The 13,181-nt window shown below is 39.4% G+C and overlaps 1 protein-coding gene across 3 annotated transcripts in view; it reads left to right on the forward strand.

Annotated features, from left to right (window-relative positions):
* The window catches only part of LOC126175027 (dipeptidyl peptidase 3), a 134,010-nt gene that overhangs the window by 68,973 nt on the left and 51,856 nt on the right, over positions 1 to 13,181 (forward strand). For all 3 annotated transcript variants that reach the window (XM_049921545.1, XM_049921537.1, XM_049921531.1), the window contains exon 8: positions 9,723 to 9,976. In XM_049921545.1, coding sequence (XP_049777502.1) covers positions 9,723 to 9,976 — 254 coding nt within the window. The remainder of the gene's footprint in view (positions 1 to 9,722; positions 9,977 to 13,181) is intronic.

The following is a 13,181-nucleotide window of genomic DNA, read 5'->3' on the forward strand; positions in this document are numbered from 1 at the left end:
TCTGTTGGTCCTCTTGTATGCTGGGTAACCGCCTACTATCCTGCGGTACTTCTTTTCCTTGCCAACTTGTGCGTTGAAGTAACCCATGAGTATAATGGTGTGGTGGCTAGGGATCTTGTGTAGGGTCTCTTCAAGAGTGTTCCAGTAGTATTCTGCTGCTTCCACATGTTTCCTATTGATTTCATTTGTAGGTGCATGGAAGTTAGCTATTGTGTATGCTCTATTGCGGGACCTCAAGGATAACGAGGAGGTTCTGCCATTGGAAGATACATATTTTAAAACATGGTCGACCATTCTATGATGTACAGCAAAGTCAGTACCCAGGTGTGGAACTTTCATCATCACTCTTTCACCTGGTGTTCCTGTATAGATCCGGTATCATTGGGGTTCCATTACATCCTCATCTGGGAACTGAGTCTCTTGTAATGCCACTGTCTTGATGTTATTCTTCTCTAACACATCAAGGGTGTGTTTGAGTTTACCAACCTTTAACAGGGAGTTCATGTTCACTGTAGCTAGGTAAGTAATGTTTCTTTTCTTTTTCTGTTCTTATTTATGTGAGGTTGGTAGTAGTGGAGTACATGAAGGTGGGGTCCCCAGAATCCTATGACCTGCTTGCCCCATCATGACTGGGGGTGGTTTGGTTTCCACCTGGGGTATTATTTCTGTTGATATTTCTCTTCATGTTGAGTCAAACAAGTGTGTGTGGGATTGCCCTAGTGGACGACAAAGTTAACTCTCAAGGTTGTTAGCTCTGAGGTATATTCTGTCAGCCACCACTAGTGGAACAGACACTTTTGGGATACCGCCACTGACATGTAGACCCGCCATGCCGTTGGTATTTTATTTCCCCAGTACCCACCATATCTGGTGAGCATCTCCCTATCCGCCACCTGGGGAGCCGCTCGGTAGGAGACTAGCAACTGCCGTTCAGTACATTGTGGTTATTAATATTTTCATAAAAGGTATGTAAAGGAATAGCAAAGGAGAATTTGGGTTTGCAAATAAATTTTGAGGAAGGAATTCTAAGGCATACATAAAAACTTCATATTAAAATTAGATACTTTTATTATTTTACAGTTAATGATTTACACATTTCGGGCCGATATTCAACATAAAAGCAGAGGAAGCAATAATTTTCTTGACATCTTGAGCACATTATAAATGCCACATTTTTACAAATTTGTGGTTGTTTTAAAGTTTCTATAGAAAACAAATTTGGTTAACATTGACAAAGGTTCTCTTTCGTTAAACAGTTTGGCAGCAAACAACGCATAAAACACAAATTGGCTAAGTATTTACGAGGATTGGTGGTAACGTACAGTGGAATGTATTTCAATGCAATCTTCTTGGAATGGAATTCTTTTTCTCTCCCAGTGAGATAAGAGCAGTGTTGTAGCTTTTAGATGGCATTCTTTACCGGATGATAAAAATATTACATGCTGTGTTGCACAAGCTACATGCATTTGGGGGAAATAATTGTACAGGGTATATACGACTCGGGAAGAACCTGGGAATTTTTTCATCCGGGAAAAAACTGGGAATTTTTTAGGATTCCGGGAATTTTTCATTGTTGTAGTTTTCAGTTAAATTTTTGCAATTTTGGCTGGTAAGAACTGATACTCTAACAAAGGATATTATTGTTTCCCGCTACTGCAGAATAATACTTCAAAAATAAAACATAAACGAGAGAAAAAGACAAAAATAACCTAAATTGCAAAGGAAATGTGCCATATACACCAATGACACACAGTGTTCATGCAAGTGTCTGCCAACAGCAAAATGAGTCAAAGGCTTTAGGAAGACTATGCAATGCTTCATAACAACAAATTGCCCTCGATGAGCGTGAAGTCACAACTGTTTACATTAGATTCATTTTAGCAGTTAAGAGCGGGCTCATGCACATGTGCAGTAGAGTCGCGTTTGAGCAGTAGATTCTCCTGCTTCTGGCTACAGGAATATGGCTATTGCCTGTGCAAGCAGTCGCAGCAAGCGGCTAGTTGCTACCGGGAAAAGGGGGTGCCAAAATCATATTCTGGAGGGAAAAAAAGCTTGTTTCGCAAAGCGCCTACCATCCAGTGCACGTTTGTCTATCGATTATTTTGAAATGCTTCCCTGTTGGTTTTTGAACACATTTTACATTTATTTCAGAATGAATCATAAGTTGATTTTTGAAAGCATGCATAGTGTACGTGATGTCTCTGTCAGGAGAATCCTTGTCACATCTAGAAATAAACTTTCTGCAGACTAAAGGGGTTGGGGCTATACGAGCTGAGCAGAGTAAAGCCGAACGGATGAATGCCAATCGCTGTCTGGTTATGTGGTTGATTGGGTTTGCGAATGATCAGCTTTGTTATAATTATTAGTGAAAACTGTAGATTCAGACAACCGGAATGGAGATTCAGACAACCAGAATGGAAATAAATGACTGACAGGAATAATAGGTGAGCAAGATTACGTACTATCTTCTCGGTGTGCCCAAGAAAACAAAATTTTGACAGAATAGTTTTGGCCAGGTCGCTACACTACTAAGGACGAGATGTTCAGTTCCCAGCTAGCAGCCGCTCAAGTTCTGTTTTGGAAGTAACGCAGAAAACGTGTAGTACGAACACGTAATAACACCTAACCGGAAAACAATCGCGGGATAACTAAACCTGTGATTCTGGTAGGGTTAGTGAAATTAATCGGCGAACAAATTTTGACAATGGTAGGAATAGCTGCAGAATTGGTGATGGCAAGATTGTTAGAATGAGGAAGGAGAAGAAACGGGGACATCACACAAATTCAGTGATCAATAAGCACATAAACAAGACTGAAAATTTTGCTAATCCTTTTGACTGTATCCATCAAGTAGTCCATAGGCACACAAACAAGAATTAAATGAGATTTTTGACATTTTCCCAGCATCAAGGGTATTCCGTGATTTTTGGGATCCTGACACAATATTTTAGCTCGCAGCCATTTAGCCATCTTCAGTCAAGTGTTTTGCCCTGGAGATCACTAGTTCACCTCACTAATTTTATGCCAAAAATTCGACAGCAAGAACATATACCCTCAGTATTCAACAATAGTAGATATTCTCCACATCAGATCAGCACAGCTTTAAGGAGGAAGAAATGTGACCACCCACAAGATCAAGAGGAGGAGGAGGAGGAGCCGTTAGAAGTCCATGGCTTTCCTTCCATGTTGTGTGGTCTTCAATCCAGAGACTGGTTTCGTGCAGCTTTCCATGCTACTTTATCCTGTGTAAGCTTCTTCATCTCCAAGTACCTACTGCAACCTACATCCTTCTGGATCTGCTTAGTGTATTCATCTAGTGGTCTCCATCTACGATTTTTCCCTCCACGCTGCCCTCCAGTACTGAATTGGTGATCCCTTGATGCCTCAGAACATGTCCTTCAAACTGATCCCTTCTTCTAGTCAAGTTTTGCCACAAATTCCTCTTCTCCCCAATTCTACTCAGTACCACCTCATTAGTTATGTGATCTACCCATCTAATCTTCAGTTTTCTTCTGTATCACCACATTTTGAAAGCTTCTATTCTATTCTTTTCTTGTCTAAATTATTTATCGTTCATGTTTCACTTCCATACATGGCTACACTCCGTACAAATACTTTCAGAAAAAGACTTCCTGACACCTAAATCTATACCCAATGTTAACAAATTTCTCTTTTTCAGAAATGCTTTCCTTGCCATTACCAGTCTACATTTTATATCCTCTCTACTTTGGCCATAATGAATTATTTTGCTTCCCAAATAGTAAAACTCATCTGCTACTTTAAGTGTCTCATTTCCTAATCTGATTCCCTCAGCATCACCTGATTTAATTCAGCTACATTTCATTATCCTTGTTTTGCTTTTGTTGATTTTCATCTTATATCTTCCTTGCAAGACAATGTCCATTCCGTTCAACTGCTCTTCCACATCCTTTGCTGTCTCTGGCAGAATTACAATGTCATCGGTAAACCTCAAGGTTTTTATTTCTTCTCCATAGATCTTGATTCCTGCTCCAAATTTTTTGTTACTTTTACTGCTTGCTGAATTTACAGATCGAATAACATCGGGGATAGTCTACAACCCTGTCTCACTCCCTTCCCAACCACTGTTTCCCTTTCATGTCCCTTGACTCTGCCCATCGACTGCCATCTGGTTTCTGTATAAATTGTAAGTAGGCTTTCGCTCCCTGTTCTTGACCCCTGCCACCTTCAGAATTTGAAAGAGAGTATTCCAGTCAACATTGCCAAAAGCTTTCTCAAAGTCTACAAATTCTAGAAACATAGGTTTGCCTTTCCTTAATCTATCTTCTAAGATAAGTCGTAGGGCCTCAGGTGTTCCACCATTTCTACGGAATCTAAACTGATCTTCCTCAAGGTTGGCATCTTCCCGTTTTTCCATTTGTCTGTAAAGAATTTGTATTACTATTTTTCAGCTATGACCTATTAAACTGATGGGTAATTTTTACATCTGTCAACAGCTGCTTTCTTTGGGATTGGAATTATTATATTCTTCTTGAAGTCTGAGGGTATTTCGCCTGTCTCGTACATCTTGCTTGCCAGATGGTAAAGTTTTGTCAGGCTGCCTCTCCCAAGGCTATCAGTAGTTCTGATGGGACATTGTTTACTCCTAGGGCCTTGTTTTGACTTAGTTCTTTCAGTGCTCTTTCAAACTCTTTGCGCAGTATCATATCTCCCATTTCATATTCATGTACATCCTCTTCAGTTTCCATAATATTGCCCTCAAGTACATCGTCCTTGTATAGACCCTCTATATACTCCTACCACCTTTCTGCTTTCCCTTTTTTGCTTGGAACTGGTTTTCCATCTGATTCCTTTGATAGTCATAAAAGTGATTGTTTTTCCTCCAATTGTCTCTCTAATTTTTCTGCAGGCAGTATCTATCTTACCCTCTAGTGATATGCCTCTACATCCTTACATTTGTTCTCTAGCCATCTGCGCTTAGCCATTTTGCACCTCCTCTTGATCTCATTTTTTAGTTATTTGAATTTCTTTCTGCATGCTTCATTTACAGCATTTTTATATTTTCTCCTTGTCTTTTTATCTACTTGATTCTCTGCTGCCTTCACTATTTCATCTCTCAAAGCTACCCATTCTTCTTCTACTGTATTTCTTTCCCTTGTTCTTGCCAGTCGTTCACTAATGCTCTCTCTGAAACTCGCTGCAACCTCTGGTTCTTCCAGTTTATCCATGTCCCATCTTGTTAAATTTCTACCTTTTTGCAGTTTCTCCAGTTTTAATCTACAGTTGATAACCAATAAATATGGTCAGAGTCCACATCTGCCCCAGGAAATGTCTTGCAATTTAAAACCTGGTTCATAAATATCTGTGTTACCGTTACATAATCTGTCTGAAACCTTCCAGTGTCTCCAGGCCTCTTCCATGTGTACAACCTCCTTTCATGATTCTTAAACCAAGTGTTAGCTGTGATTAAGTTGTGCTCTGTGCAAAATTCTGCCAGGCAGCTCCTATATGCCAACAATATTTCCTCAAAATTAGGTAGAGTGCTAAAGAAACATTGTGTCAAAGTAATCTTCCACCCGTCTACAAAGGCTTATGCTTTTCTTGGTTCATCAAAGGGTGATCTGGGATTGTGGTGGGCTGGAATCTAAAGAATACCTTGACAATGTGGCAAAACCTACATTTGCAATGGCAATATTTCTCGGCGTATCCCACCGATGTACCCAGTCTTCTTACTTTCTCCGTTTCCACCTCTCCCACCCCTCGCCCCTTGTCCTCCATATAATCTCCCGACTGTACCCAGCTGCTCTAGCCTCTCTCCACGTCATCCTGTACACTCCCACAAGCAGCACTTTACCGCCCTCTTCCTGTACCCTGTTATCGCTCCTCTTCCCTGCCCCAGCCGCCTCCTTACCGCCACCACCAGGTTGCTTCCTCCCATCGTGCGCTGTTACTTCGAGTCTGGCTTCGGCAACCAGAGACTGTGTGTGTATAATATTGCTGAGATTAATCTGCAATAAAGTTCTCTCTTTATTCTAATGCTGGATCAACAAGTCATAAAACTATGAAGCTTGTCAAGAACACAAATCTGCACGTGGTTTACGCCCAAGACCACAATTAAGAATTGTTATGTAAATTATTGTCAGAAAGAGGAGGAGGGTAAAGAAATTCTGTTAAGAAATCATAAAAATATTAATTTGAAAGATGTGTCCTATGTGATCAGAGTAGCATGGGACATTGTAAAGGAATAAAATTTGAAAAAAGCCTGGAATAAAATTTTGGGTGTCAGAAATTCTATATGAACAGAATGACTTGTCAGAAATGCTTAATATGTTAAACTCATTTCCCGTGAATGTGTTGAAGATGATGAAGAATTAGAGAATGGATGAGTGTCAACAATACTGATCCAGGGCACCAAATATTGAAGGATAGCGAAATGATGTAAACCTCATCACTGATAAAGCTGATGCTACCAGCACCTCATAAACTAGTGGTCCAGAAAATGAAGATGGAAATATACTGGCTGCTTTTGAAGCATTTACATGTTTAGATACTGCCTTGTGCTGGTTTGAGAACCAAGATAAAAAAGTGTGTGACATAGCTGTTACGTGAGTAGGCTTTCCTAGACAGCTCAATATTAAGGATTTTTTTAAGTGTTAATTCTGTACATATGAACTATACATGAGAAATGCATAGGTAGTACGTATTTTTCGTTTAGACAATGGAAAATTCCCACACCTCCCATAGTGGTATTCCGCCGTCTGTTCTTACTCAACCCCTGCTCCCAACCCCTTGCCTTCCAGCATATCCATGTAATAGACCTAGACGCAATGTCTGTCCCATACATCCTCCCACCAATTACTACTCCAGACAGGTCACAAGCATCACCCACCAAAGGCAGGGCTACCTGTGAAACCAGTCACGTGATCCACAGGCTAAGCAGCAACCACTGTGCTCCATTATTCTACATTGTCATGACAAACAACATGCTGTCTGTCTGCATGAATAGCCACTGACAAATTGTGGCAAAGAAACAGCTGGACCACCCAGTTGCTGAGCACAGTGCCCAGCACAACTTTCTTTGCTTTAATGACTGCTTCACAGCATGTGTCATCTGGATCCTCCCTACAGATACTAGCTTTTTTGAATTGTGCTGCTCGCCTCAGCCTTCGTTAGTCACTGTCCTTCACCCCTTCCCTGTTCCTACTCCAGTGCTACACAGTCTTCCATGTCTAACCTCCCACCTGCACTTTGTTGCACTACCCTCTCTACCACATCCCTGTATGCTCCCACAAGCAGCACATTACTGTCAGACACTCCTGCCCTGCAATTCCTCCCCCTCCGCGCCCAGCTTCCTCCTTAGCCCCTCCACAAAGATTGCTTCTCCCACCGTGCCCTGTTGCTTGCAGTGTGGCCTTGGCAGCCAGACTGTAGTCGTGTGTGCGAGTTGTATTTGCATGATTGTCTTTGTGTAGGTCATCTAATTCAGGAGGCGGCCTTTTGTCCAAAAGCTTATTACTTTAGCAGGCTATTTGTTGTGCCTGTCTGCAATTAAACATCTACTAGGCTGTAATACATACATTCTTACTGTACGTATCTTTGTAACAATAAAACAATCACATTATTATAAATATATTCAGCATTTATTGGTAAACTTATAAATTTAAAAGTATACACTTTGATTGTTCGAATAAACCGGTTTTTTTAACGTCCCTGTCCCCCCAACTATTTTGGATAATTGATGCTCCTACTGTATGGTCAGTTCTCCTCACTTGTCGTTTCTAATTTTGTCGTGACGGATATATTGTTTTGTCGTCAGCTTTCTGCTGTTCTGTAGACAATATTTACACTCGCAGAAGAAAAATGTGTGAAACAAATAGGTTTTCATCACTCCCTACAAAATTAGAAATTTTTTTATAAAGCACTGAACAAGTTGTTCTACAAAAACCTCATCTTCTCACCACTTAAGGCTATATTGTAAGTACTGGGTGTACATAATACAGGGTATACATAAAGTCCGGGAACACTTTCAATTATTTATTGCACAAGAACCGAGCATTGTACAGATATCATACATAGTTTCTTTTCATGTATACCACCACAGCGTAGTTAGGTAATTTGCCGATAGTCAGTGCTAGTCGCAAACATGGTGAGTTCAGGTGTGAAGCAAGCTTTCGGTGTGCTACAGCTGTTCAACAGATGTTTAGAACCAAGTACAGTAAGAAGCCACCAACAAGTAAGGCCATTTACCACTGGCACAAAAATTTCATTAAGACGGGTTGCTTGTGCCCGACAAAGAGAAGCGGACATCCCACTGTGAGTGACATGAATGTGGAGCTCATACGAGAAACATTCATAAGGAATTCAAAGAAATATGTGCATTGTGCATCACTTGAACTCGAAATGGCACCAATGACAGTGTGGAAAGTCCTGTGACAGAAGCTGTCTATGAAACCATTCAAATTGGAGTTGGTGCAGAAACTCAATGACGACGACAAGACAAGCGTTTTGTGTTTTGTTTGCAGTTGCAACAATTCAATGAGGATGGGAATGGCATTGATCACTTAATTTTTAGTGACGAAGCCACTTTTAATCTTAATGAGAGAGTGAAAATGCATGATTGTCAAATCTGGGGTACAAAGCGTCCACACAAATGCATTGAATTTGAGCATGGTTCCCCAGAGGTAAATATTTTTTGTCTTGTCATGTCGAAAACTGTACGGGCCATTCTTCTTCGCTGAGAGCACTGTCACTGGATATTCCTATTTGTATGTGTTGCAGCAGTGGCTGTTGCCTCAAATACGATTGGACTCTGTTCATCTTTCAGCAGAATGGGGTTCCACCCCATTTTCATTGGGAGGTTCGTGGGTACCTGAACACAGAGTTGCCGCATCAATGGGTCAGCCTTGCTACACAAGGGGACAGCTGTTTCATGAAACAGCCTCCTCGATCACCAGATCACACTCCGTGTGACTTTTCTCTGTGGGGACACATTAAAGATCTGGTGTATGTATCGCTTCTACCACGTGATGTAGCAGAGCTCCGGGAGAGAATACGGGAAGTGACTGCCGCAGTCAATGATGCCATGCTGGGACGGTTATGGCAAGAATTTGATTACCGTATTGACGTCACTCATGGTTCGCATATCGAATGTTTGTAAGAAAAAAAAACTTTGAGTTTCTCTTCAAACTGCAATATGTGTGACACCTGTACAATGTTTAGTTCTTGTACAATAAATAATTGAAAGTGTTCCCAGACTTCACGTACACTCTGTATATACAGAGCATATGGCAGACAACAATCGAAGTCATTTGCACTGCTTTTTACCTAGTAAGGTATCATTCATTACAGCTAAGTGATTGTGAACATTTCAAAGCAAAGTAACACACAATATTGTCCATTTTTCCTTTCTTGCCAATACACGCAACAGGTGCTGCCATCTGTGGTTTTTTCATGATCGTATAAGCAACATACAGTACCTTTATACAGATGACAGACATAAGACAGACGTCGGATTATATTTACAAATCTGCAAGAAATGGCCAATATAGGTCCTAAGTCACTAATCTTCTCAGAGTATAATCTGTGTGACTTAGGAGTTGCAGCATTTGTCTACAAAATGTTAAGAACTAAGCAAATGCTATGTAGAAGGTACTTATTTTATGTGCTTAATTGATTTAATATTACTGAACTTAACCAAACTCAATGAAACTATATTGTAATCAGTGTTAACTTTCTTTATCTAGGTACATAGGTTTCATAGAAACTTATCGCGACCCAGCAGGGATGCGAGGAGAATTTGAAGGTTTTGTTGCCATGGTGAATAAAGAAATGTCCTCAAAATTTTCTGAATTAGTGCGAAGAGCTGAAGGTCTTCTGACAGAGTTGCCATGGCCTGCTGCATTTGAAAAGGATACTTTTTTGAGACCAGATTTCACTTCTCTTGATGTCCTAACATTTTCGGGGAGTGGAGTCCCAGCCGGAATCAACATCCCTAACTGTAAGAAGTCATTTATACCTTTTAACATAGACAGTATTTTTATATATTTGTGTAAATATGTAGTTACTGGCCCAAGTCAAAGTGGGTGGCTGAAATAAACAAATTATATTACCATTTAAAGAAGAGTAAAAGAAACATCCTAACAGAAAAATTATCTGTTTGTCTTCAACAGAAATAATATAGATATATTGAAAACAACTGTGTTCTGTTTTATTTATTTTATTGAAGATTGAGCCAGGCATTGTAATGTGATCCCTATGCTGTTCAGGAAAGAAAAATGTCCCTACATACATGTGATATGTGAGTGAGATGGGGGAGGAGGGGAACTTGGGGGGAGCGGGGAGCTGCACAGATCATTATCACATAATTTTAACTCATTCTCCCTGAAATGATTCTCATTTCTGAAGTTTATGAATTCAGTAGCTATATTTTTGTTGTCATCAAAGAAACATACTAAAATGAGAAATACAAAAAACATAATATGTAAAAACATAAATAAAAAAGGATGTAACATGTCACATTAGGTATAATACACAGTTTAAATGCAACACATGGCAGCAAATAAAATAATTTAGTGGATATCATTATGTTTAGGCCACAGTGCTCAGTTTCTAAGATATGTACAAAACATTCTATGCACAAACCAACATCACATTTACAGCACATTGAACTTGCAGTTGCAGTATTCTACAGCACAGTGTCTTCCTTTTCTTCTGTGGCACCATAGCTTTCAGAGAAATTTTTTTAAATGTTTCAGGCATTCAGAACATGTAGAGATTGTTGCATTGAAAATCCAGTAACATTTCACAATATGCACCGAAACTGCAACTGTGATTTATTCACACCCATCTTTCTGTAGAGAATCCACCCATAATGTACACAGCCATCCAGTACCCACGCAAAAATTGGCCTCCACCATTTCTTTCCTCTAATATCTCTCACTATGTAACTACATATTCATCCAGTCAGTCGATCCCCCCCCCCCCCCATATTTTTGTTGTACTCTCCAATAACATGCAGTTAGAGTATGACAATTCAGTTATTGTATCTGATGGATTCACGCCATGCCTGGTCAAAGCAGTTCTTACTGCAGAATTATCTATCCAATTGGTAATGATCATTCCACTTTTCTGTTGCTCTTGTGGTCAAAATATCCTCTCATATCCCTTTTGAACATTGTCGTAGAGGATATATGTTGTCATTCCTTAGACAGTTGATTCTTGCAAACAGTCCCAGTTGGATAATAACCTGGTTACTTTAGGTCAACCAGCGATGTTTGTCATGCAAACAGAATGATAAAAGAGAACCTATAGGCAGATTTTTACTATTTTTTCAGGAAGTGAATTAGTCGTTTGAACCATAGGTGCAGCACATTATCCAAATGTTTTCTCACGCATTTTTTCCTTTTATGGCTCATGTCCTTGGTATATTTGAAAATCTATTAGATAATCCATGTTTGTGTCTAGGTGTCATGCGTTGTTCCCAAATCTAATGGATTTCCCTTTTAGAAATTGTTTCCATATGTGCCTGAAAAAATCATCGTAATCCAAATCTTCTTCAGGTTGAGAAGTGGAGGGAGGGGAGGGGAAATTTTATAATAATTTTTTTTTTTAGTTTTTTTAATCATATGTTAGTAGGCTGAATTTTCGCATTTTGTAACTTACATCGATTTGTGTGTTTCACGTGAATTATAATTGTCCAACCTGACTCTCGTCTTCAAGCTGTACACCATTTCATTTCTCATGTCCAGCCCCAAGTTCAGTAACATTTGCTAGGTAGAGAATTAGAATTCATAGAAAACCTTTTATATTTTCAGCAAACAAAGCTTATTTTGTTGATTCAGTGATGAGAAATTTAATTATTTCATCATTCCAAAACATTTCAAAGCACTGATCTGGAGACAAGCTTCTATGTTTATTCTGATCACTGTCAGATCTTCCCTTCTCCAGTCTCTGATTACAAATTTTAATATTTGCAACCTTTCTGTTTCATCTGAGTTAGCATTTTATTACCAAGAGAGCAGTCATCTCAGGTTCATAACCTAACCTATTTTTGTTGGTTAAAACCACTTCTGCATCAGTCTGAAGTTGCCTTTGTCCAAGATTATCTGTCTTTCCTCCTCACTTCACCAGAATCATTATCGGACTCCACATTAGCTTCAAGTGATTCAATAAATACATCTGCTGCAATATCTTCCTATTCACTCTCAAGAATAGTGAGGATTTCTGCAGACAGGCATCTGAAAAAAGAAGGAATCATGGCATTGACTGTTCTGCCTTGTGTAACACACAGTTAAAAACTGGATTAGAAACCATGACAATAAATTACCTTCTGTGACTAAACTGTCATAAATTGCAGCAACTGTTATTTTAACATTATAATCAAACAAAATTTGTAAAAATTGTATTACATATTGCAATACAAAATACTTGCTTCTTACCCCAAGACATAATCCTACTCAGAAAAAAGTCTTCAGCAACTGAAATGCCAGACACTGACCTTTTGCTACTTACTACTGGCAGAAACCCCCCTAAAAATGAGTAATACAACATTCTTATCTGACACGCATACAAAAAGGCATTTTAAACACATACATTGTTGCCAACTAGAGAAAACAATGACACTGTTCTGTGACATATGTTGTGCTAGGCAGAAACCAGTTAATCAGTCTGTAAAGCTTGGGTATAAAAGTAAACCATGAAGCAAGTGCTTCATAAGGAAATATAATCATTTTATGATTTTGTAAAGCTGAAAATTGCGTTAAAACAACTTGGCTGAAAAGTTATGGATGTGTGTTTCTAACTCTTCACCTTGTTTAATTCATGAACCGATTATAAAGTTCTGTGATGTATTCACTGGAAACACCTTCCTTGTATTTCCCAAAGTGAGGAGCAGAGGAATGGGGGCAAAGATAATTGGAGAATGGGCAATAGATTTGAGGCCAGTAGGGTTATGGGAAGAAAGGATACATTATTGGTAGAGTTCCCGCCAGTGCTTTGTGGGAAAGCTGGTGTTGACCATTTGAAGTAGCCATTTAAAACAACCCATTATATTGTACAGCATTATCTGTAACTGGGTGACCTATTTATCTTCACTCAGCTGTGTGGCAGCCATTCATGTAGGTAAATAGTTATTTTAACATACTTGGGTAGGAAGCTTTAGTAAAATAATAATACAATATGGCTGCTTTCACAGTTGGCCCTGC

The sequence above is a fragment of the Schistocerca cancellata genome, chromosome 1 (genome assembly GCF_023864275.1).
Source record: "Schistocerca cancellata isolate TAMUIC-IGC-003103 chromosome 1, iqSchCanc2.1, whole genome shotgun sequence".
In the NCBI taxonomy this organism is placed as follows: domain Eukaryota; kingdom Metazoa; phylum Arthropoda; class Insecta; order Orthoptera; family Acrididae; genus Schistocerca; species Schistocerca cancellata.